The sequence below is a fragment of the Anomaloglossus baeobatrachus genome, chromosome 8 (genome assembly GCF_048569485.1).
Source record: "Anomaloglossus baeobatrachus isolate aAnoBae1 chromosome 8, aAnoBae1.hap1, whole genome shotgun sequence".
NCBI lineage: Eukaryota > Metazoa > Chordata > Amphibia > Anura > Aromobatidae > Anomaloglossus > Anomaloglossus baeobatrachus.
The window spans coordinates 171731453-171756115 of NC_134360.1; the positions used below are offsets into that span (position 1 = coordinate 171731453).

Genomic DNA, 24663 nt, shown 5'->3' on the forward strand with positions numbered 1-24663 from the left:
GATTCTCGTGTAGTTTATGCACTGCCTGCCCACTGAGCCCAAACTCTGGTTATAAAATGCTTTTTGCCATTTTGTTTGTTTTTTTTATAAACAGTCATAGTATATAAAAGCGTCGCGTCACTCATATCACAGCATGTTTGTAAGCCTACCTTTAAGTTTATTTTCCGTGACTGTGTTACCGGTTTGTAACATGTCTTTTCTTGTTCTTTCTCATAGGTGTATCCAACATGCCCAGCAGTGAGTACAATCTGAGTGTTTGACGTACAATAATTCTAGTCCTCTCCAAACATCCATCAGAGCCACACAGAGCGGCAGCGAAAGAACAAGCTTGCAGGAAAGACAGGATAATATTTGCTGCATTTACATGTACAATTGAATCAGAGAGAAAAGTGGATACGTCTTATGACAGGTCTGACAGGAACCAGCTCAGCCTGTCTGTACTGGGTTTTATATGCCTGATATATTCCTCACAGGCACTGAGCAGAGAATGAGCTAGACACCCATACGGACACGAGACAGACAGATGATTAAATCAATGGGGATAGATAGAAGAACTGAACACACATCACCGATTGCAAAAAGTGTTATTGCTTACAATATATATGTGAGCTTTATTTCCCCAGATAAGTTCATGTATTTAATTTCCTGACAGTCGTTGTCAGTGCTTATATATGTATTTTTACTATACCTGTCTTATAAATAGGGCACACCCTATTGAACCTCCAGTAGAGTTGTGTTTTGGTGGATGTTTGGTCTTTTGCTGCCTATTTTGCATGATGTGGTTGCTTTCCATTCCCCCCATACCATCTGATCCTGCTCCTCATGTGTATGTTCATGTATATAACAAAGAATGGGTGACCAGACTGTTACAATCCTACTATGACTTTAGACACTTTTACTCTACTCAGTACATAACACCTCACTATATTCTGAGTCCGAGCATTTCCTTGCCATCGCCATCGTAGTTTTTCATTAAAACGGCTGTACATATAGTATGTAACAAGATTTAATTAACTAAGGACATCAGATATTCTAAATTGTTAATATTACCCCAATGTTACAAGTCTAATCACAAGCGTGAATTTAGGATGCACAGCAATAGAGTTGAAATAGTGCCCAAGATTAAAGGGAACCTTTCACCTACTCACCAATGGGGCACTCCAGTCCAGTCCAATGGGCATAGCTGGCCATAACTCACTGTCCTCCTTCTTGCTTCATGTGGATGATGCATCCTACATCATTCACACAGTGTCCTCCATTTCACTCCTGCGCATGCGCACTTCTCTCTGCCCTAGTGAGGGCAAAAAAAAGTATTGCAGTGCACATGTGCGGGCGGTCTTTGACCTTTTCTTGCACGTGTGCAGGAGGGCAATGGAGGCCTCTGTGTGTATGACGTAGGAGACGCATCATCCACACAGAGCAAGAAAGAGCACAGCGATCCCAAGGATAGAGGAGACACCAGGTCAAGATCAGCAAAACGCATCGGACCGGACCACCCCACAAGGTGAGTAGGTGACAGGTTCCCTTTAAACAATAATTGTACCCCTTTTTTCCATAAAGTCCTTGAAGGGGTTCTCCGGGAAAGCACGTTATCACCTATCCATGTGTTAGGTGATAACTTATTGGTCATAGGCTGGGACCCCCACTGTTCAGCTGAACTTGCCATTCTGAACATGCTATTCTTCTTCATTACCTATGGGACTAATGGTGATGCTCTCAGATTTTTTTCTGGTAGTTCCATAGAAAATGAATGAGCTGTAGGGCAGGTTTGGATGGGGGATAAAAATTATGATATTATGCTAATCAGGGTTGCCAAATTTATTTTTCTTTTTTGTGGGCAGCTTATCAAAAAATAACAGACAACATATTTTACGTACATATTGTAAAACCATAAATCATAATAAGTGATTACATTCTATTATTCTGATATAAAAACATCAGCCACATTCACTGTAAATTTTAAATTGGTGATAATTATAGTCAACATAATCCGTATAAGTTTTTTCAGTTTAAAAAAAAATCACAGATTTTTTTACGGACAGAGCAAAGAAGTGCCTTATTTTTACGGACTATCCTGGAAAGTATGGAGAGTTGGCAACCCAGCTGCTGATCTGTACAGGTCCCAAACCCTATTAATCAACAAGTTTTCACCTATCTTGTGAATAGGTAATAACGTGTTTTCACCAGACCACCCCTTTAAGGCCTCTTTACACTATGTGATAAAAAAGAAAAAAAGATCATTCATAAGAATGGTTGTACCCAATAATTTCTAATTACCATAGTATTAAGCAATCTACAAGACAATAACTGCATCAATTATGTGGGCTGAAAAAATAGTTGACAGCAGCACATCTCTTATGTGCTTAAGCAATCGATCGGTTCAAATATAGTATGCATTGGCCTATGTAAAAGGGACTTAAATAGGACCTTTCAAACTTTTTAGCATGTTAATTTGGCCACATTATGGAATAGTGGCTGCAGAGTTGAGCAAAACATTGCTTGGAAAATTTAAGATATAATTTATAATAAGTCCACGGGGACATTACCAGAGATTTTTCACTAGGGGTTTTGTTCTTCCCATGTATGATGTTGACCAATCATAAGAAAGCATCAACATTCAAAGAAAAAAGAACAAATTCCTTCAATAACTTAGAACACGATTTCTGCTGTATAAAACATGTAATGACAGACAGTTTGCTGTGATTGATCTCACGGCAGAGCTTTGTGTGATTACAAAATGCCAGGATGCACAACAAACATAAATGTGATTAAATAGACCTTTGAGATTTCTTCTCAAGGCAAATACTGTGAAGAATGGTACAGAACAGCAGATTTGAACTATGTCTTTTTACAAGCACATCTGCAGCTGCAGCTCTTCTCTCTCAGTGCTCTCTCAGTGCTCCTCCCCTTCCAAACACTAGCTCTGTGAAATAAATAAAATAAAAGGTGTAAGTAAACTCTCCTTTACTCCTGACAGTAGTGCTCCTAGTGAGGAGAGTGAACTGTCTATCATTACATTTCTCACACGGGATAAAGTCTGTTCTAAGCTATTGTTGGGGTATGCTCTTTTTCACATATATGTTCCTCCCTGCTTATGATTGGTCAGCCTCAAGCAGAGGAAGAAGTACACACCTCCAGAAAAGACTCACCCTTAGGTTTAACATACATGATAACTTAAATAATAAAGCTGATATATATGAGAAGAGAAATTAAAAAATAAAAAGGTCCACCGCCACTCCATGATAAGACCAGTTTATCATAAAATTGGTGAAACGTCCTCTTTTAAACAATTGTTGATCAACTTGTTATTCTATTGATTAGCAACATTATGAGGAGAAGTGCTAGAGTAAAGGCTACTTTACACGCTGTGATATCGGTCCCGATATCGCTAGCATGGGTACCCGCCCCCATCTGTTGCACGACACGGGCAAATCGCTGCCCGTGCCGCACAACATCGCCCAGACCCGTCACACATACTTACCTGCCCGGCGACGTCGCTGTGACCGGCGAACCGTCTCCTTTCTAAGGGGGTGGTCCGTGTGGCGCCACAGCGACGTCACTGAGCGGCCGCCCAATAGCAGCGGAGGGGCAGAGCTGAGCGGGACGTAACATCCCGCCCACCTCCTTCCTACCGCATAGCGGCCGGGAGGCAGGTAAGGAGAGGTTCCTCGTTCCTGCGGCGTCACACGGAGCGATGTGTGCTGCCGCAGGAGCGACAAACTACATCGTTACTGCTGCAGTAACGATAATCGAGAATGGACCCCCGTGTCACCGATGAGCGATTTTGCATGTTTTTGCAACGATGCAAAATCGCTTATCGGTGTCACACGCAGCAACATCGCTAATGCGGCCGGATGTGCGTCACAAATTCCGTGATCCCAACGACTCCACATTAGCGATGTCGCAGCGTGTAAAGCCCCCTTTAGCCTACTTTAAGCAAATATGTTACACCTTTCATCCATAATGGCCAAATCAGGATAAAAAAGGGTCATTAAATAATCTATGAAATCAACATGTGGAACTACCTTTTAAAAAGTGCATACCTAACTAAATAAGATATATTTAATATTTAAATATAACATTCTAAAATTCGTTTACGTCTTATATTTATGTTCTACCCATAAATGATAAGTAAATAGTTAGAATTCCAAATGCTACAATACATAGGGTTTAGCCACCTTCCAAAGTTTTCACTCCCTATTAGATAAGTGCTACAATCTCAATGCGTTCTGCTAATCCAGACCCTCTGCGGTTACTCTTAGCTTTCACTCATTTTACTTCTGAATTTATCCATTCATTTGACCCCTTAAGACAGAGCAAACATTCCTTAGATTTCATGGCAGACTAATTGATGAAAACTCCGTCTACATTGGGAGGGAAAATGCGAGAGAATCCGATGACACGGCTAAAAATCTGTTGCGAGCGTGATGTGAGTGTCATCTACTGTGATCCAATTCTCTCACATGTGAGAATCGGAGCACAGGTAAGGAGATGGAGGAGATATTAATTTCTCCATTACCTGTCTCGGCATTTATCGGCCTGCACTTGGAAGACACCTGAGTGCAATCTGATGTTTCACACGCACTCATAGATATGTATAAGTGTGCGTGATCCAATATACAGTATGTTGTCAAACATATCATGCTGAGATTTTTTCCCCTGTCTGATTAGAGCTGAGAATAAACAAAACCTGCAACATTGACTAACATTGTTCCGAGTGCAATGTGAGATTTTCCTGCATTGCACTTGTCTGAATCCTACGCTCGTGTGACCCTGACCTTATGCCGATGACAACGTCACCCAGCATGTATGCCTGATAATTCATTCTGTATAACAAGGCCAGTTTCCTATGCTCAAGATCTGAACGTTTTGCGGTAATGCTGTCTATGGCTCACTCGAGTGCACAGTAACAATGTAATATACTAATGACTATGCTGAATAACAGAGTGTATGCCAAGTGAGAATCTTGACACATAACATTTTATTTATGACCCTCATCCACTCCCATTCAGCAAGTTCAACCCTTTCCTGTCTTATGTCCACCCAAGTGAGATAAAGTGGCATGTCTGATCCCAGGTAGTTGTTTGGGGAATTCATAGCATCACTTATATTATACTGGCAATGTCATATGCGCTATAATATAAGGAACGATATTAGCTAACTTTATGCTTCTACTCATTAAATCATGAACTAAACGAGACAAACCTGTCTTTTTATGGCAGCTGTTCAGGACAAAAAACGGAAGCAACCCATCACTTCAGGTAACCATTTTATTAAATCCGTATTTCTATATAATCCCTGTGTCTCCATGATTGTTCTGCAGATTTGCGAGTGTTTTTGCTATAGAGCTTTGATCTTCCTGCAGTTCCTACATCTTTGTGATTCATGGTTCAATACATATATCCCAAGGAACATTTCTATATCTTCTTCTTTCCTTCCTTGTATAGACTTAGAAAACTCTGGCATCCTGTATTCTGTCACCCTGTGATCTAGTATTGGAAATGGTTGAGAATTTGTGTATGTACCTTTGAGAATAAAAACTTTAAAATTCTCATTTTAGTTGGATTTTGTGAATTAGGTTGGAACTTTAATTCTAAGACGCTAACGCAACATTTTTCAATACTTGAGCCAATTTGACCCTGTGGCTTTTTCCCAATTATCACTCTTCCTTTCCACTGGATTTTCCCTTGATCTCCTCCCGAATATCACCTCCTAGTGTTTACAGTTCTAAGTAATGATCCACCATTTTTCTCTAACATACACAGCCCCGGCAAACTTTGATAGGATAAAGACGAATGCTACTTTCCTAGATGTTGCAAACAGAAAGCCAGGTAGGATGTCCAGAGACTTACCCATCGTCATTACTACAGTCTATGTGATTATGACAATATTCAAAGAGGGAAAGAAATGGCATAAATTCCAAATACCTTAAATACGAATAAGTAAAAAATAAAAAATGCATAAAAAAAATTAAAAATAACTGCAAATAATGAAATATAATAGGTATAGAAAATGAGATTGTAGAGAACAATGCCTCCCATTACATAGCCCAAAAGGCTTTTCAATATTTTAGGCCTCAGTTCCACTTGCGTATAGCTTCCGATGCGAAATCATCAGATGTGATATGCTAATGACCCCTGGCTCCTGATCTGTTGCGAGCGTGAGCTGAGTGTCATGCGACTGTGATGCGATCACAGCTGCGGAGAAGAGGGAGGGAGCACTTTCTCCCTCTTCTCCCTGGCCTGTCTCTGGGTACATCGCACTGCAATCGGAGGACATCCGAGTGCAATGTGATGTGTCACAAGCACCCATTGAGTTGTTTGGGGGTGCGTGAGCCAAAACCCACTGCCAAACGCAGCGTGCTGCCATTCTTTTGTCATGCCGATATGGCATGAGAAATCAATCGTAGATGGACACTGCCCCAGAGTTTTGCACTAGAGTGAGAGCAATCCAATATTTAATCAGATTGCTCTCTTTTGTGCAAAACGCAAGTGGAACCGAAGCCTTATTATGAGAAACCAGTTTTTACATTCCTGTCAAGTGTTGTGAGTTTACACACACCCCACACTAACACTCAAGAAGTAAAGTTCAATCAACGGCAGCAGATTATACAGCAGTACGAGGGGAGCAAAATTAACATTTGCAGCAAAGATTTTATATAATTTTCATATCAATTATTTAAATCTTTACTACTGAGTTTGTAAAAAAAAAGTGAAGAGAACAGTCATCCCAGTATGAGAAGGAGCGCCCAGTGGACTCATAAACTCATAGTGAGCAAAAAATTAACACTTTATCCCTTTCACCCCCTGGTGATCTTCTGTTTTTCATTTTTGTTTTTTTCCTCCCCGTCTTCCAAGAGCCATAACTTTTTTATTTTTACGGCAATACAGCCATATAAGGGTTTGTTTTTTGTGACATGAGTTGTACTTTTGAATGACACCATTCATTCTGCCCCATATTGTACTGGAAAATGGAGAAAAAAATCCAAGTGGGGTGAAATAGCAAGAAAAAGTTCAATTTCACGATTGTTTTGGGGTTTTTATTTACCATGTACACTATTTTGAAAAATTGACCTGATAATATGATTACCCAGGTCAGTATGAGTTTGTAGATACCAAAGATGTATAGTGTTCCTTTTATCTAAGGGGTGAAAAGAAATTCAGTAAAAAAAAGAATTGCGCTTTTGTAGTAAATTTCCGAGACCCGTAGCTTTCTGGTTTCTTGGGATCTTGGGCTGTGTGATGGCTCATTTTTTGTGTCTTGATCTGTCGTTTTTAATTATATCATTTCTGCATAGATACAATGTTTTCATCGCCTGTTATTGCATTTTAATGCAATGTTGCGGTGACAAAAAACTTAATTTTGGCATTAGGAATTTTTTTCTCACTACACCGTATACCAATCAGATTTAATTATTTCATATATTGATAGATCGGGCATTTCTGAATGCGGCGATACAAAATATTTGTATTTTTTTATTATTGTTTTATTTTCAATGGGGCAAAAGAGTGGTGATTTGAACTTTAAGGTTTTTTTATTTTTTTCATATTTTTAAAACTTTTTTTTACCAAACTTGTAAGATTTTTTTATAAATATTTTAGCGGATTGAAAAAAATCAGAACCTTGAAAAAAAAAATTTTTTTTGGAAAAGAAGTCCTAAAATTGCCAATCTTTTTGGTTTTTTTTGTATTTTTTTCTATTTGGTATTTAATGGATTTTTCAGATATGATACCAAATGTTTATTTTTTATTTTTTTATTTAGCTTTTAAGTGGGAAAAGGTGGATTACTTAAAATGTAATTTGATGCCCACGATTGTAAGGAATATTACTGTGGCATTATGTTCAACAAAAAATTCTCCTTTTGGACATTTTTTCACTCTACACAGAAATTAAATACATATTATTGGGATTTTATGGGATATACCAATAGTAAATAGCAAGTACTTGTGAAGGGTAAATGAAATGGTACATGGTTTTCTAAATATTTTAAAAATATAAATGTGAAAGTTTTAACTTGCATTTGTATTCACCCCCCTGTATGCTACTATCTCTAAATAAAATATCAGCTTTGTACATCTAAATGAGGAAATATTTTCCAATTCTTTTTTTGCAAACTAGATCTATCTTACTGAGATTGGATGGAGGCTTCTTGCCACTCATTCTCAATGGGATTTAGGTCTGGACTGTGAATAGACCATTCACACACATGAATATGCTTTAATCTAAACCATCCATTGTAGCTCTGACTTATGATTAGGGTGGTTGTTTTGTTGGAAGAAGAACCTATGCCCTGGTCTCAAGTCTTTTGCAGTCTCTAACAGGTTTTCCTCAAGGATTGCCCTGCATTGAATTCCATCCATATTACTATTAACTTTGACCAGCTTCGCTGTCCCTGCTGAAAAAAGCATCCCCACAGCTTTATGCTGCCACCACCATGTTTGATGTTGTGAATGGTGTTTTAAAAATGTTGTGCAGTGTTAGTTTTCCTCCAAACAAAGCGTTTTTCATTTAGCCCAAAAAGTTCTACTTTGGTCTCATCTGGCAGAGCACCTTCTTCCACATGTAGCTGTGTTCCTTACATGGCTTTCTGCAAACTGCAGACTTGACTTGTTATGGTTTGCTTTCAAAAAGGATTTCTTCTTGCCAATAATTCATAAAGGTCAGATTTCTTGAGTATATGACTAATAGTAGACCTAAGGACAGATTATTTCACCTGGGCAGTGGATTTCTGCAGCTTCTCCAGAGAGAGTCTAATTAGGTCTCTTCTTCCTTGTGATGTCAGTTTAGATAGACGTCATGTCAGCGTAAGTTTACTGTTGTGCCATACTCTTTCCCTTTTTGAATGTTGGAACAGTGATCCGTGAGATGTTCACAGCTTGAGCTATTTCTTTTTATAATCTAACCCTCTGATTTACGTTTATCCACAACTTTATCCCTGACCTGCCTGGTGTGTTCCTTGATTTTCATTATGCTGTTTGATCATTAGTGTTCTCAGACAAAGCTCTGAGGCCTTCTCAGAACAGCTGTAGTTATATTGAGAATAAAGTACACACGCAATTAGTCACTCAAGTTTTTATTTAGGGGTATCAGAATACAGGGGGCTAAATACAATTGCTTGTTAATATTTTCAGACTTATATTTTTTAAATAATTATAAAACTATGTATCATTTCTTTTACACTTCACACTTTGTGGTGGTATATCACATAATATACATTTAAATTTGTGGGTGTAAAGTGAAAAGATGTGTAAAACTCACGGAATATGAATACTTTTTCAAGGCACTGTATATAGGTCAGTAGACTACAATAGAATTTTTATGATAGCAATAATGTGGTGATCTCAAGTTTACTAAACAGTTCCTAGGCCCCTCATATACATTAGAAAAAAGTAATCCAAACTTGAAGATTTTAGCAAGACTTTCTACTTAGCTCAAGTGTATGGGGACCTCCCCCCCAAAAAGTAATGTCAGTGCCAAAAGATTATGCATGGTGAATTTCAATGCTTAATCCATTTGTTCTAAGGGAAAGAAATCAAAGCACATCGTGCAGGGGCGAGCTCCTGAAACAAACATCACTAATGATGCTTTTTTTCAGGGAGGTGGCAGATGCTGTGACAGTGATCGTAGCCTTTGACTCCTAATGACGCTTTGTTTGAGCATCCCGGCATACGCTGGCAATTCTCATCAGACAGGAAGGGAAAAAAATAGAAAAGTTAGAGTACTGAGGGAAGGATAGAATTTTTTTCAAGCAAATATGTTAAAAAATAGATTGGATTATGCCATCAAATGGATAGGGAGTTCGAAGGAAAATAACTTTGTCTTTGGAGTACCCCTTTAATATCAGTTAGTTTTATTCGCTAAAATTTGCATTTACCTAGATACATTATATTTCACACAAAAATAATTTTGCAAAACAAAATTTTAACAAAAGATAGGTTTTATGTTGGCCAAATACCAGGTATCACAAAATGTAATTCTTATAAAGAAACAATAACCTCCCTTAAAACTTCATAAAGTAACTAAAGAATAAAATATAAAGCCATTCTCAAATATACAGAATTAGGAAAGCTAACATTATCATCTAATTCAGTGAATTACTCTACTTCAATAAAAATAGCTATGGCCTTTTAAGAAAAAGAGAGACTGAACATGAGATAGAGATCTGGGCTGCTGTTTTAACTCAGGCCGGATGTAGTTATTCAAAAAGAGATGTAAGATGGGCTCCTGTGTATTAAGAATGAGAAGGCTAGAAACAACAACCGAGGTACGTCCTGTAACAACGTTCTCTTCAATGTATTATGGCTGTGGCTGTCTAGTTGCAGGTGTACCGCCCTGTTTTATTTTTGCCTGCATGAAACACAGACATCTTATTACATGGCTGATAAAAAAAATAATAGTATTCTGTATGTAATAAGGTTTAGGACCTTGGTTGGAGGAGAGATAGTTTTTTTGTTTCATTTCCATTTCACTGCCCATTGGAATGCATTGGTGCATTAATTTACCATATTTGTAATTCCCTTTTGGTGATTTTATATGAAAGTATGTAAATCTATTTTTTCCTGTTTTATTCTATTGACTAATGAGTTAACATAATGGCAAAACAGGCCATATCACATGAATAATTACACTTTGCCATTCAGAGGCTTCATAAATTTGAGGAACTAATTATGTTTGTCAAAACAGCTACAATTTTCTGATGAAACAGACCATACCAGAGTTACCATGTCTATGATCTCTCATGTTCTACAATATATACCATGTGTGTATATATATATATATATATATATATATATATATACATATATATATATACACACACATATATTATATTTAGATATACGTATATAGAGTATGACATTATTAGAGCCTACCCTGACATTAAATGTAGCTTTGGAAAGACGAACAAGACAAAATACATAAATAAATAAATATGAATATATATATATATATATATATATATATATATATATATATATTTTTTTTTTTTTTTTTGTCTTGTTCCTCTTTCCAAAGCCACTTTTAATGTCAGGGTAGGCTCTAATAATGTCATACTCTATATACGTGTATCTAAATATAATATATGTGTGTGTATATATATATTTTTTATTTTTTTTTGTCACGGTAGGCTCTAATAATGTCATACTATAAAAACCTCACTAATATGTTACAAGCGTTTTATATCCAGAATAAAAATCTACATTTGTCTTCTTCTAATTGCCTTGTACTATGCAGATCATTATAGTGGTGGTTTTGTCTGCCTATTGCAGCAGTATTGGAAAACCATACCCTAATTCACCACAAACATCATGTACTCTTTTTACATATTCCAAAGAATTAAAATGGAAAATAGGTACATGTCCCAAGCTCTAAATGGTGGGCAGTATGCCATGTCAGTTTCACATTGGTACCAAAAACCCCATTATTTATATGCCACATATGTATAATATTTTTTTTTTTTCAGTTAGTTATTAAGAGTAAGCAGTCTATCTCCAAAGACTGCAGATCCTAATAAATTCTTATGCTCCGATGTCCTCGTAGCTTGTCAAAGGACCAAAGCCGCAGCTAATGAACAAGGGGCACTATATATAGATGACCAGAAAGAACAAACCCCATATAAAATATAACCTTTAATATTTCTATTAGGTAAAAACAACACCAAAAAATATAAGTAACCTCTTATAGAGTAGGGTACAAATGTACAGGGACAGGTGATCCCAAGGGTAATTTACCAACAAAAATAACAGGTAGGGACAAAAATTAACCCTATTGGCCCCTAAGCCTGTCCCTATCTAGCAGTGGAGGGTATGATGTCTTAGGGTTGTGGCGCCCCCATTCACCGACGGGAAGCCATGGTAGTCCCTGGTATACCCTACACCCGGGTTCCCCAACTCCAGTCCTCAAGGGCCAGCAACAGTGCATGTTTTCAGGATTTCCTTAGCATTGCATGGGTGTTGGAATCATCAACAGTGCAGGTGATTAAATTTTCACATGTGCAATACTAAGGAAATCCTGAAAACATGCACTGTTGACGGCCCTTGAGGATTGGAATTGGGGACCCATGCCCTACACTATACAAAAAGTGCACCACACAAAAAAAATGTATTAAAAACAGATATGCAAAATTGTTCCATGGATAATAAGTGACTCATCTGATTAGAAGATCCATCAGTCAGGGTCCTCAGCGGAAAAACTCGTCCCAATGCGTTTCCCCCTGTGGGATACACAGAGTTCATCAGGGGACAGTCAGACAATAAGTCCGGGATGACGGATATCACATGCCAGGAACAGCCAGTGTCAGGGTGCTCGAGGAAAATACCTGTTAGCTTGTCCCCATACAAACCTTATCTGCTTTGACTTTCAGGCAGCGTTCGAAACTCGTAGCCTTATGCCGTATATGGGCTCCCTATTTTTGTCCTTGTCATCACATTAAGTTTGATGTCCTTCAATAAAATTTTGAAATAATTTTACTACAACTCCGGAAGCTGGATTTTTTCTTCTTCTATTGGACCCTTGCACTGCCAGAGTGTTATCCGTGCAAGCCGGACTTTGCCCCAGTTGAGCTGGATCACCTTCCTTCTTTCTCACTGGATTCAGGTACCTGCATTGCACTCCAGAGCTCTCACCTGAGCTCTGGCGTGCAGCCGAGACTGTACCGCAAATGCCGAGTGATTGATTCCCCGGCAATTGCGGTTCCGTTCATGTCAGCTGCAGACAGGCCGGGGTGACGGGGTGATCTCCGGTGCTCTCACCTGAACTCCGGAGATCACCCCGGTCTGTCTGCAGCTGACATGAACTGAACCGCAATCGCCGGGGAATCAATCACTCGGCGCGCGTGGTACAGACTCGGCTGCACACCGGAGCTCAGGTGAAAGCTCCGGAGTGCAATGCAGGTACCTAAATCCAGGCCTGGCATTACTGGAGATTCCTCCGGTAGCCAGTCCGACACTGATGCCACTGGTTGCAGGAGAGTAACATTTTCTGCCCATTTGGATGATTCTGAGTTTACATCTTGCATACCTAATCACCATTCTAGGGTCCGAACTGTGTGTTATTAGTCTATATACAATCTGTCATTATCTGTACAATGTAGAAGCATTCTTCTAAATGAACAAGTCTTCATTAGAGCCTCAAAATAGTAATCTTTGTTTTCGGTAAGAACCAGGCGCACTGAGCGTTATACTATATTTCTGGTCTCTGTCAAGCAAGGAGTGATCATTTGCCCTTTTTAAAACAGTAAGTGGAATTTCACCTGATAAAGTGATGGAAAAAAATGAGTAGAAGAATCTGCCGGTTGTGAGCAGCGCAGATATTCCCAGGAGAGGGAGCAAAGAATTGTAAAACCCTGAAGCTCTTTCATGAATTTCAAGCCGCAAAGTGCCAAGGGATTCCATTATCTACATGAAATTCCTGTCCTCTCTTCATCTACAGCTTTGTTTGGTTAAGTGAGCTAAGAGTTTTTGGTGCTGTATGGGGTCACGAAACCCATCTACATTTCGAGGAAGGAAATCCTGTTGAATGCAAATGAATTTTCCTTTGACATTGTGTAATTTAATCATATCAGTAGAATTCCTAGATTCTTCATCTCTCCATTAATATCTCTTACTTTACCTGTGACTAGCAAACAACAGATGCAAAAAGCTAGAATACTTTTAGCCTGATAGACTGCTAGATAAATGGATAGATGGATAGATAGACAGACGGACGGACGGACGGACGGACAGACAGACAGACAGACAGACAGACAGACAGACAGACAGACAGACAGATAGATAGATAGAGAGATACTTTGTTTCCCCAAGAATAAGAAAGGGGTCCTATATTACTTTTTTGCTTCGACAAATGCTCCAGGGCTTACTTTCAGGGGATGGCTTATATATTCCCATAAACAATAATCGACATTTATTCTTGAACAAAAATTCAACATTTATTCAAATATAATCATGTCATCACAGTCTGGAACATAAACATTGCTTTAGTTCAATAATTGGTTCAGATGCATACTTTCTTACTTTCTTATCTGATCTGCTATTCTCGTGGTGCAGAACCAGTCCTATAGTGGTGTGTATATACTATATTTACAAAGGTTTAAATTACCTGCTTAAATTTATTATTTTCCATGTACTTCTAAGCTTGCCACCAAAAGAAAGCAGATGCCACCTAAAAGAATCACACTTACCAGACCTCAAATAGTTTGAGTTGGCAAGTAAATGGGCTCTCAAATACAAATCTGTATTGTCAGGCCAACCTGCATTCTACAGCAGTTGACTCCCCCTGTTGTCCGGAAGCAGTATCAATCACGTGGAGTGATACTGGTAACTGATCCGTTTGTGAGCACTCCAGTGCAAAGCACCTGGAACGGCGATAGACGCGACAGCGATGTAGATCTCTGTGTGAGAGCCCTACCACCATCAACACTTGAGAACTGTAATTGTTTGGTGCCTCGTGAATGCAATTTGTTTTTTTGTTTGTTTGTTTTTTTGTAGGGGTGTCTGCTTTCTTTTGGGGGTGTCTGCTTTCTTTTGGGGTTGTCTGCTTTCTTTGATGAAAAGTCCAGCTCTGTTCTTTAACTTTTCTACCTGCTTGAACACTTCCTTATGAAACGGCAACTTATTTTTGGAGTATTACTTATATTTTAAACATATTAAAAAAAACTCCAAAAATCCTACTAGGGCTTGTTTTCGGAGTAGGTCTTAGGAAACAGAGTAGATAGAATTGGGAGATAGATAGATAGATAGATAGATAGATAGATAGATAGATAGATAGATAGATAGATAGATTTGAAAAATATAATGAAGCAGTGCCAAAATACTAAAGTGCAGGTGGAAAGCTTTTTGGACATTTATCTATTTGGTCCAATATTATATAGGAAGAAAAATAAGCAGCACTCCAATTGAAAATTAAAAAAGTGGAGCATTTCTTTTCCGCATGTTATAACGTTTTGGTTCAACAACAGAACCTTTCTTAAGCAACAAATGAGTGAACAATTTTGTTATGTATAGGGATGACAAATGATAATCACTGTACAGTTTGTCTCCTTTACTGGAGAGACAATTTGTACAGTTATTAGTGAGCTATACATAAAAAAGTTCATGAAACACTCATGTAATGTACATAAAATTTGTGCAAATAAATGCTGGCAACAGTGCTTAACAGGTAGTGCTTAAAGGGAATCTGTCAGCAGGTTTTTGAGACTTCATCTGAGAGCAGCATAACATAGAGATAGTGACTCTGATTCCTTTGATGTGTCACTTAGTTTACTGGGTGCAGCCAATCTGAGACAATCAGAATTTTTAGATTTAGTAACGCAGCAGAACTGAGAAACGTGCCCCTGTCCACACCAAGCTCTGTAAGTATATTGTCTATATACAGTGAGTTGCTTATGAGAGGAGGGGGCAGAGGAGGGGACAAGTGCCCTTGTGCTAGGTAGTCACAGTAATGATAATCACTAGATAATAAGTAAAAAACAGCACACAGCTTGTCATCTGACACATCATAGAAATCTGTGTTTTAACCCTAATCTCAGGCTGTCCACAGATTACATTGCAAAAATCTGCTGACAGATTACCATTAAACAATATACAGTGTAAACCAGAAGTTTAAACACACTATCTTAAAATACACATCTGCATGTTTTTTTCACTCTCTGTCATGAAATCAGAATAAACCTTTCCCATTTTAGGTCAGTTAGGAATCAAAATTATTTATATTTGCCAAATTACGAGAGGGGGAGAATGTTTTAAGGCATTTTTATTGCTTTCTGCAAAGTCAAAAGTTTACATACATTTCATTAGTATTTGGTACCATTGCCCTTAAATTGTATGACTTGGGTCAAACATTTTGAATCTCCTTCCACAATCTTCTCACAATAGTTGGTAGGAATTTGGGCCCATTCCTCATGACAGAACTGGTGTAATTGAGCTATGTTTGTAGGTCAACTTGCTTGCACCTGCCTTTTCAGCTTTCACTGGAAAAAGTTCAATATGATTGAGATCAGGGCTTTGTGATGGCCACTCCAAAACATTGACTTTGTTATCCATACGCCACTTTGTAACCAGTTTGGCAGTATGCTTCATGTCATTGTCCATTTGTAAGACCCATTTCAACCCAAGCTATAAGTTTCTGGCTGATGTCTTGAGATATTCCTTCAGTATTGCCACATAATCTTCTTTCCTTATGATGCCATCTATTTTGTGAAGTGCACCAGTCCCTTTCACAGCAAAACAACCCCACAACATGATGCTGCCACCCCCGTGTGTTCACAGTTGGGATGGTGTTGTTATGTTTCAAAGCTTCTTCCTTTTTCCTCCAAATGTAACGATGGTCATTATGGCCAAACTGTTCAGTTTTAGCTTTGTCAGACCACAAGACATGTCTCCAAAAATTAAGCTTTTTTTAGATAAGCAAAAAATGGAAGGCAGCACTCCAAAGAATACAGAAAGGCAGATAAAAATAAAGTGGAAAAAAGGGGAATTTATTAGCCTTTATGATATGGCAATGTTTTGGTTGTGACCAGCCTTTATCAAGGGCTTGACAATGGCCAGTCACAGCTGAAATGTCGCCATACCATATAGGCTAATAAATTCCACTTTTTCACTGTATTTTTGTCTGCCTTTCTGTATTGTTTGGAGTGCTGCATTCCATTTGTTACTTATATTATTACCAAAGGATTTAAGGTTTGTTTGAGGCTTTGCACCCAACATATTTTTCTAATTTTTGTATGTGCTGTTCCTATTTTTGTATCTAGATAGAGATATTAAAATAGTGTCAGTGGCATGTCAATAGCAACCAATGAGGTCACCTCTTTAAAAATAAAATAAAAATTATTAACCACTTTAATTAAATCAGTTTTGATAAATAAGGACACAATCTTTTTAGAGGGGCACCTGGAATCTCATCGGAGTTGTGTGCAGCTCACTCTTGTTCAATGCTCACTGTAGTATAGTGAATACACATCCTAAATGCAAATGACCACCTCTAATCTTGGGTTTCTGTACCTGTACTTGTACCTGTACCTGGTCGATCCACCAGACTGTGAGATATTTGGACCTGACAGGTCCTCTGCAATCTAGACAGGAATCTCTAATTGAGAAATAGGAGAAACATCAGACACATTGTACCTCCCTTTTCTTCTACAATTTGCTTAGCTCACGTCAGTTACCGTCTACTCTTCCTCCATCCATTACTTTAATATCAGGGATTTTTATTTCTGTTTGAGATGACTTGTCAAAGACAACTCACATTATTAATTCCTGTTTTTTGTTGTTTTTTTTTTATAATTTTGATCAGTTTCAAACCCTTTCTCTCTCATGTTGATATCTCTCGGCTACCCTCTGACACTGTATGGAGGAGAGCATCTGCAGACAGTTCTGCATCCGTACATCACAGATCACACTGACAGCTGCTCGGGGCAATCTGTGATACTAATCAATACAGATAGAAATTAATAGAAATCAATGGAGAGGACATTTCACAGTGTATCAAAATGACATAGTGATACAATTATTTGTCACAGCTGCATATACATGCTATATGTAAGCTTTTTTTCAATTAGATTGTCACTGACAACAGGGTCATACTGCTTGGTGATGTTTCTGGTACAATAAAATGATTGTTCAAGTCAATAAAAGATAAAAAATAATACACTTTTAAAAATTCATATCATTATTGTGGAGTGTCTTTGTTTATTACTTTTCATGCTTTAATAAACCATCAGCTCAAAGAATCAGGTTTTGCACTGGCCACTATGTTAGGGCTCTTTCAGACATTCATGCAACATGGTCCGTGCACAGACCAGAATGCACGGACCGGCCGCCGCTCTCCCAACCAGAGCATGACAGCTTTGTATACTTCTATGTGGCAGTCACACTTGGGTCAGGAGACCCCCAGCCAGTCTATTTCATTGTGGTCTGGCCACAGGTCCCCTGTGCAGTGCATGACAGCTCCCTAGAAATATATGAAGCTGTCACTCTATGGTGGTGATAGCCACTGCCAGCCCATGCATTCTGGTCATTATGTTGCACGGACATCTGACAGAGCCCTTAAGCAGAATTTAGGGGCTCCTTCACCCTTTAACCCTTTTTTGACTGAGATAACAGCCCCGATTAATCAAAGCAATTACATTGAAAAGCAAAATTACAGAAAAAAAATTGTGACTTTTGGCGCTTTCACCCCACCTTCACCCACCTTCAAAATAGATGGAGCTGGGACGACACAGGAACCACACAACTCATCTAATTCATAATGATATGTGCCTTACGGCCTTATAGGAAAAATCTGACTGGAGGTACCGTCTCTTAATGAATAAGTCCCCTCTGATTCCAGCACCCTCCCTTCCCACCATCAAGACCAGCATGAACAATGCCAATCTTTATGACTCACAGTCTTAGGCGGGCTTTACACGTTACGACATCGTCGTATATATATCGTCGGGGTCACATCGTTAGTGACGCACATCCGGCGCCGGTAGCAACATCGCAACGTGTAAATCCTAGGTGCGACGATGAACGAGCGCAGAAGCGTAAAATATCGCTGATCTGTGTCACGTCATTCATTTCCATAATGTCGCTGCTGCTGCAGATACGATGTTGTTTGTCATTCCTGCAACACCACACATCGCTGCGTGTGAAGCCGCAGGAACGACAAACATCTCCTTACCTGCGTCCACCGACAATGCGGAAGGAAGAAGGTGGGCGGGATGTTTTGTCCCGCTCATCTCCGCCTCTCTGCTTCTATTGGCCGGCCGCTTAGTGACGTTGTGGTGACGTCACTGTGACGCCGAACGCACCGCCGCCTTGAAGGAGGGATTGTTCGGCAGTCACAGCGACGTTGCCAACCAGGTATGTGCGGGTGAAGCTGCCGTAGCGATAATGTTCGCTACGGCAGCTAGCACCAGCTATCGCATATACGACGGGGGCGGGTGCTATCACGCTTGGCATCGCTAGCAATTGCTAGTAATGTTGCAGCGTGTAAAGCCCGCCTTAGTCTTTTCTGTAGGGGCCTCTAGGTTGCATCTGCAGAACAGCTATTGACAGTGGGACAAAGCTGAGGGAAAACCAAACAAGCTGAAGTCAGAAAGAGAAAATCACAAACAATGGCAGAATCAGAACCAGTAGTGAAATCAGGGATACTCAAGTCAAAATCCAGGAGGTCAGACAACTACACAACCATTGAATAAAACAGTCTGAATTTAAATTAGAACAGACATCAATGGATCAATCCAGAAGAATGTTGGATGACCAGTGGGGCAACACACTGGATCCAAAGTCCTAATGAATACGTTAGGTCGTAAATACAATTGCTGACACTAAGTAAAGTCTGCTTTACACCTTAAGATATCACATACGATATCGTATGCGATCGTACCCGCCCCCATCGTATGTGCGGCACGTTCAATTTGTTGACCGTGTTGCAGAAACGATTATTTCCCATCACACACATTTACCCTTCCATGCGACCTCAATGTGGGCGGCGAACATCCACTTTCTGGAGTGGGAGGGATGTTCGGCGTCACAACAACGTCACGCGGCAGCCGGCCAATAGAAGCGGAGGGGCGGAGATGAGCGGGACGTAAACATCCCGCCGACCTCCTTCCATTTGCATTGCGGCGGGAGCCGCGGGACTCAGGTAAGATCTGTTCATCATTCCCGGGGTGTCACACACTGCGATGTGTGGTATCTCGGGAACATTGAACAAACCGGCGTGCAATTTTAAGGAAATGAACGACGTGTATGCGATGAACGGTTTTACGTTCAATCGCAATCGCACGTAGCTGTCACACGCTATAACAACACTAACGATGCCAGATGTGCGTCACTTACGACGTGACCCCGCTGACACATCGTTAGATTTGTTGTAGCGTGTAAAGCCCGCTTAAGGCAAAGAGGATATTTAAAAAATTTGTCACATGCTAAAAATGTGTAATTTTTTTTGCTTGTGAAAAAGCTCCTAATTTCCTGATAATGGCTACATTTATTTTTATTCTTATAACTACATTTTTTAGACAAAGCCCCCTCTACCCTGTTTGTAAATCTAGATTATTTTTATCTATGATAGTGTCTCCTCAAGCGGACAAACATAAAAAGAGTTGAGATCCATGCCTACTTGGCTAAAAAAAAAAAAACAAGTTTTGCATAAAGGGTAGAGTTGCAGTTATATTCATGTTTGTGCTCACTCCCTTTGCTTTTGATTGTGTCACCAGGCGTCGCCATTGTTAGGGGTGATACTGGACAACATTGCAGCTGGCTGGGTTGATATTCTGGGACTGGTTATGATGACCAAGCAAGGAGTTTGAAGATTAACTCCTGAATTTGGTCATCTTATTAGCTTTTGGTGCAGCTCGAACGCTTTAATCTCTTGGCTTCTTACCCCTAGTTGCTAAATGTAAATTATTATACAATGGTCAACTCATGTTTCTCTGCCTCTCCTTGGGGCTTTTTGATTCCTGTTTCTGAGCTTGACCCATGTTTTAACCACTCAGCTGTCTGATGATTCTGTTCCTCCTCCCGACCTTCTGGTAGTGACTCAATTTTCTGACCATCTTGTTTCTGTCCACTCCACTGGCCAGCAAATACACCATGAACCCAACCCAAGGGCCCGTGTGTAAATCCAGATTCCTTTGTAGTCCTTAAAGAGGTGGTTCACTACTCTGTAAGAGTGACCACATCCCTGTAAAACTGATAGGGATGTTTTTTTCAAAATAACTTGATCAGTCTATTCTGCCTGTGAACGGCTTTATTGCGGTCCACTTATCCCCATGAAGTGACACCCCCCCACCCGGTCTCCGTGACCTCTGGGATGTGGTGATGTCATGTCAATTTTCAGTTGACCGAGGCCGGCCCCAGTTTTCCCGAGTGATTGAGCTGTGGGTGGCGTTTCACCACTCGTCACAGGCCAGTGCCACAGCACAGTATCTTGCACGCTCTCCTTCACTGCAGAGTGCCACAACCAGGAGCAATGCTGGGCTGTGCTGAGCAGTGAAACTCCACCCACAACCCAGTTGCTCGGGAAGACTGGGGCCGGTCTTGGTGATGTCAGGTCAGCTGGAAGTTGATGTGACATCACCGGATCCCAGAAGTTACTTCATAGGGATCAGCGGTCCGTAATAGCATCGCTCACAGGCAGAATTGCCTGAACAAGGTATTTAGAAAAAGCCTTCCCTATCAGTTTTACAGAGATGTGATCACTTTTGCAGAGTGGTGAACCACCTGTTTAAATGGGGAAAGTTAGGGCATCCTTTGGAATTTGCTAGATGGAGTGGCTAGAGCAAAGAATATTCAAGGAAGCCCTAGTAGGAGCTGTTAGGCTACTGTGCTCATAGAGCCATGACAGGTGGCCATATCTTAAAAATATAGACATACATCACAAATTAAATTCAATGCCAGATTAAGGGAAGTAGGGGCATTTACATATTTATGGCTAGTGACACTTCCTCTTTAAATAGAGTCCCAAGACCGCAGATAGGGAAATCTTGGGAAGCCTCCACAGATTGCAAAAGCATATGATCAACTGAACTATTTGTAATTTAAAGAAAGTGCAGAAAGCCCTGTTGTTATTTTATTTTTCTGACTTTTCAAAAGGTGAAATCTTTTTAGCTATGCAGTGATTCAAGTAGTGCTTAAAGCAAGGAGACATTGTTAAGGGAGTTACAATAGAGGAAAATAACATCACCAGAAAATAAGTGACATCACCAGAAAATATGTGATATCAAACCTTCTACTTTTTGTGCCTTGACTAGAGATGAGCAGACCCATGGAAGGTCATATTTTAGATAAAGTTCTGTTTGGGAGCCAAAGTTGACCTGAACCCTAATGGAAGTCACTGATTAGGCAGTTTCAGGTCTTCGCCCTCATACAACCAGCCATAAACAAAATACTTCCAGGGATGGGTGGGCAAGGTTTTTCCATTTTTTTTTGTTTGGTGCACACTACTTCCGATCATGCTATTGTTATCCCCAGTGCGAGTCATTCAAACACTGCAAGCAGCTCACACTGGACTGAGCACCGAGCGCACCTGAGCACAGAGATACTCATGGGAGTGGTCTGCTTACGTAATGGATCTGAACTCCAAACCCGAACTCTGGTGTTTCTGTAAAGTCTGTGTTTGGTACGAACACCAAACCTTGGGTTCACTCATCTCTAGCCTTGATTCACGCCATAGTTTATACCCTAGTTGTAGGCAAAAAAATACAGCTCTGGCAAAAATTAAGAGACCACTGAACAGTAAAAATCAGCTTCTACATGTCTGACAGCGATTCCATTCCAGTGTCAATTGAATTCCAACCATGTTATTTTGTTAGCCTTATTTTAATAAAAATATATGAAAACAGAGTGCACCTCATTCTACTTAATGTGCTTCTAATTAGTTGATCACCTGAACCAAATCTCATTTAACGAGGGAAAGTATAAAAACACTGCTGTGGTCTTCACAGTCCTCTTGCAATAGGACAAGCTGGATGGCAAAACAAGTACTAGTAATATCCAAAAAGTAATAGGAATGAAAAATAACTTTTAACCATGCCAAAGGAGTTGAAAAGAAAGTCTTGAGTGAGGAAAAGAAGAGCTCTATTCTGCCTTTACTAGCAGTGGGATACAGTTAGCGTCATGTTGTCTTCATCCTCAAAATTTCTAAGATGGCAGTCCATTACAACAAGGTCAAGCAGCAGACATTGGGGACAACAAAGTTACAGACCGGCAGAGGGCAAAAGTGACTCTCCCTGACCGGAATGACAGTTATCTTATTTGAATGTCACTCAGCAACCTCAGGATGACATCAAGTGACCTACAAAAGGAATGGCAAATGGCAGCTGGGGTGAAATGCACAGCAAGAACAGTTCGTAACAGGCTCCTAGAGGCAGGGCTCAAATCATGTAAAGCTATAAAAAGCCTTTCATCAATGAGAAGCAAAGGAGAGCCAGGCTGAAGTTTGCAAAAGACCATAAGGATTGGACCATAGAGGACTGGAGTAAGGTAATCTTCTCTGATGAGTCTAATTTTCAGCTTTCCCCAACACCTGATCCTCTAATGGTTAGACAGAAACGTGGAAAGGTGTACAAGCCAAAGTGTCTTGCACCCACTATGAAATTTGGTGGAGGATTGGTGATGATCTGGGAATGCTTCAGCAAGGCTGGAATTGGGCAGATTAAACTTTACAGACGACGTATGAATCAAACCGCATACAAGGTTATTCTGGAAAAACAGTTGCTTTCTCTGCTCAGGCAATGTTCACAAACTCTGAGGGCTGGTTTTTCCAGCAGGACAATGGGCCATACCACATAGCTAGGTCAATCAATGTGTGCATGAAGGTCCAACACATAAAAACCCTGTGATGGCCATCCCAATCTCCAGACCTGAACCCCATTGAAAACCTCTGGAATGTAATCAAGAGGAAGATGGATAGTCACAAGCCATCAAACAAAGAAGAACTGCTTACATTTTTGCACCAGGAGCGGCATAAGGTCACACAAAAGCAGTGTGAAAGAGTGATGGAAAGCAGCCAAGAAGCATGAAAGCTGTGATTAAACATCATGGTTATTCCACAAAATATTGATTTCTGATCTCTTCCTGAGTTAAAACATTATAAGTATTGTTATTTCTAAATGATTATGAACTTGTTTTCTTTGCATTATTTGAGGTCTGAAAGCAATGCAATTTTTTGTTATTTTGACCATTTCTCATTTTTAGAAAATAAATACAAAATTTATTGCTTGGAAATTTGGAGACGTTGTCAGTAGTTTATAGAATAACAGAACAATTTACATTTTACTCAACAATATACCTATAAAGGGAAAAATCAGAAAAACTGAAAATGTTGCAGTGCTCTCTTAATTTTTTTCCAGAGCTGTATGTGAACCACACACCCCCATTTTACACATTGATCTTTTGAGGTTCCTACTTAAAATTGTGATCAAAGTGCAAACCTAGGAACATCCTCTGTAATTGATCCCACACTATTTAGGGCCGCTCTGTATCATGTCATAGTTTAGATATTTTATATCTACTATATAAACTCAATTGAAACCAGACTTGTCTCTCGTTCATTTATATGCACAAATCTCTGCTGGGTTAGATCCAGATTTCCCATAGAGTAGATTGAATATTTTCACTATTCATCTTTACAACTGTTTAGAGAAACTGATGCGGTCACACATGTAATTTGCTTTATTAATATAAGCATTATAAAAAATAAAAATATAAAAAAATCAACATGCTGCCTTCAGGTATTCCCACTTTTAGACCTTAATAGGACGCAAGTGAATTTGGTGAGGAGAGCAGATTAGTAATCTCACGAAATACATTAGCAATCTCTCTAAAATTTATAGCGAGAGAACTGAAACTCTATCCAGTGGGAGCCGCGATAAATCAGATCCTGACCTAGATTTATGGCTAGCAAATAAATGCAATTATCTCGTTCATCTGCTCCAAATTATTGTGTCTGGGTCTCAGCACTATAACCGTAACAGAACAAAACGCGGGTGAATCACTGCCCTTAATTGCATGGATTAGCAGCGGCTGTGCGCAGAATGAAAGCCGAGGACTTCTGAGTCTTCCCATGTAGTAACAAATCGAACGCTCTCACGTATGAGGCAGTGGGAGGAATAGGTGGGTGAGGAGGGGGCAGAAAATCATTTTCTATGTCTTTTATTATCCCTGGCAAAGCTGTCACTCA

At 39.6% G+C, this 24663-nt stretch overlaps 1 protein-coding gene across 9 annotated transcripts in view; it reads left to right on the forward strand.

Moving 5' to 3' along the window:
* The window catches only part of NTNG1 (netrin G1), a 512764-nt gene that overhangs the window by 307574 nt on the left and 180527 nt on the right, over window positions 1–24663 (forward strand). For 4 of the 9 annotated variants that reach the window (XM_075322202.1, XM_075322203.1, XM_075322206.1 and 1 more), the window contains exon 5: window positions 217–237. In XM_075322202.1, the coding sequence (XP_075178317.1) occupies window positions 217–237 (21 nt within the window). Of the gene's footprint in view, window positions 1–216; window positions 238–5222; window positions 5262–5765; window positions 5832–24663 lie in introns of all 9 variants that reach the window. The other 5 variants (XM_075322201.1, XM_075322205.1, XM_075322207.1 and 2 more) reach the window with 2 other exon arrangements.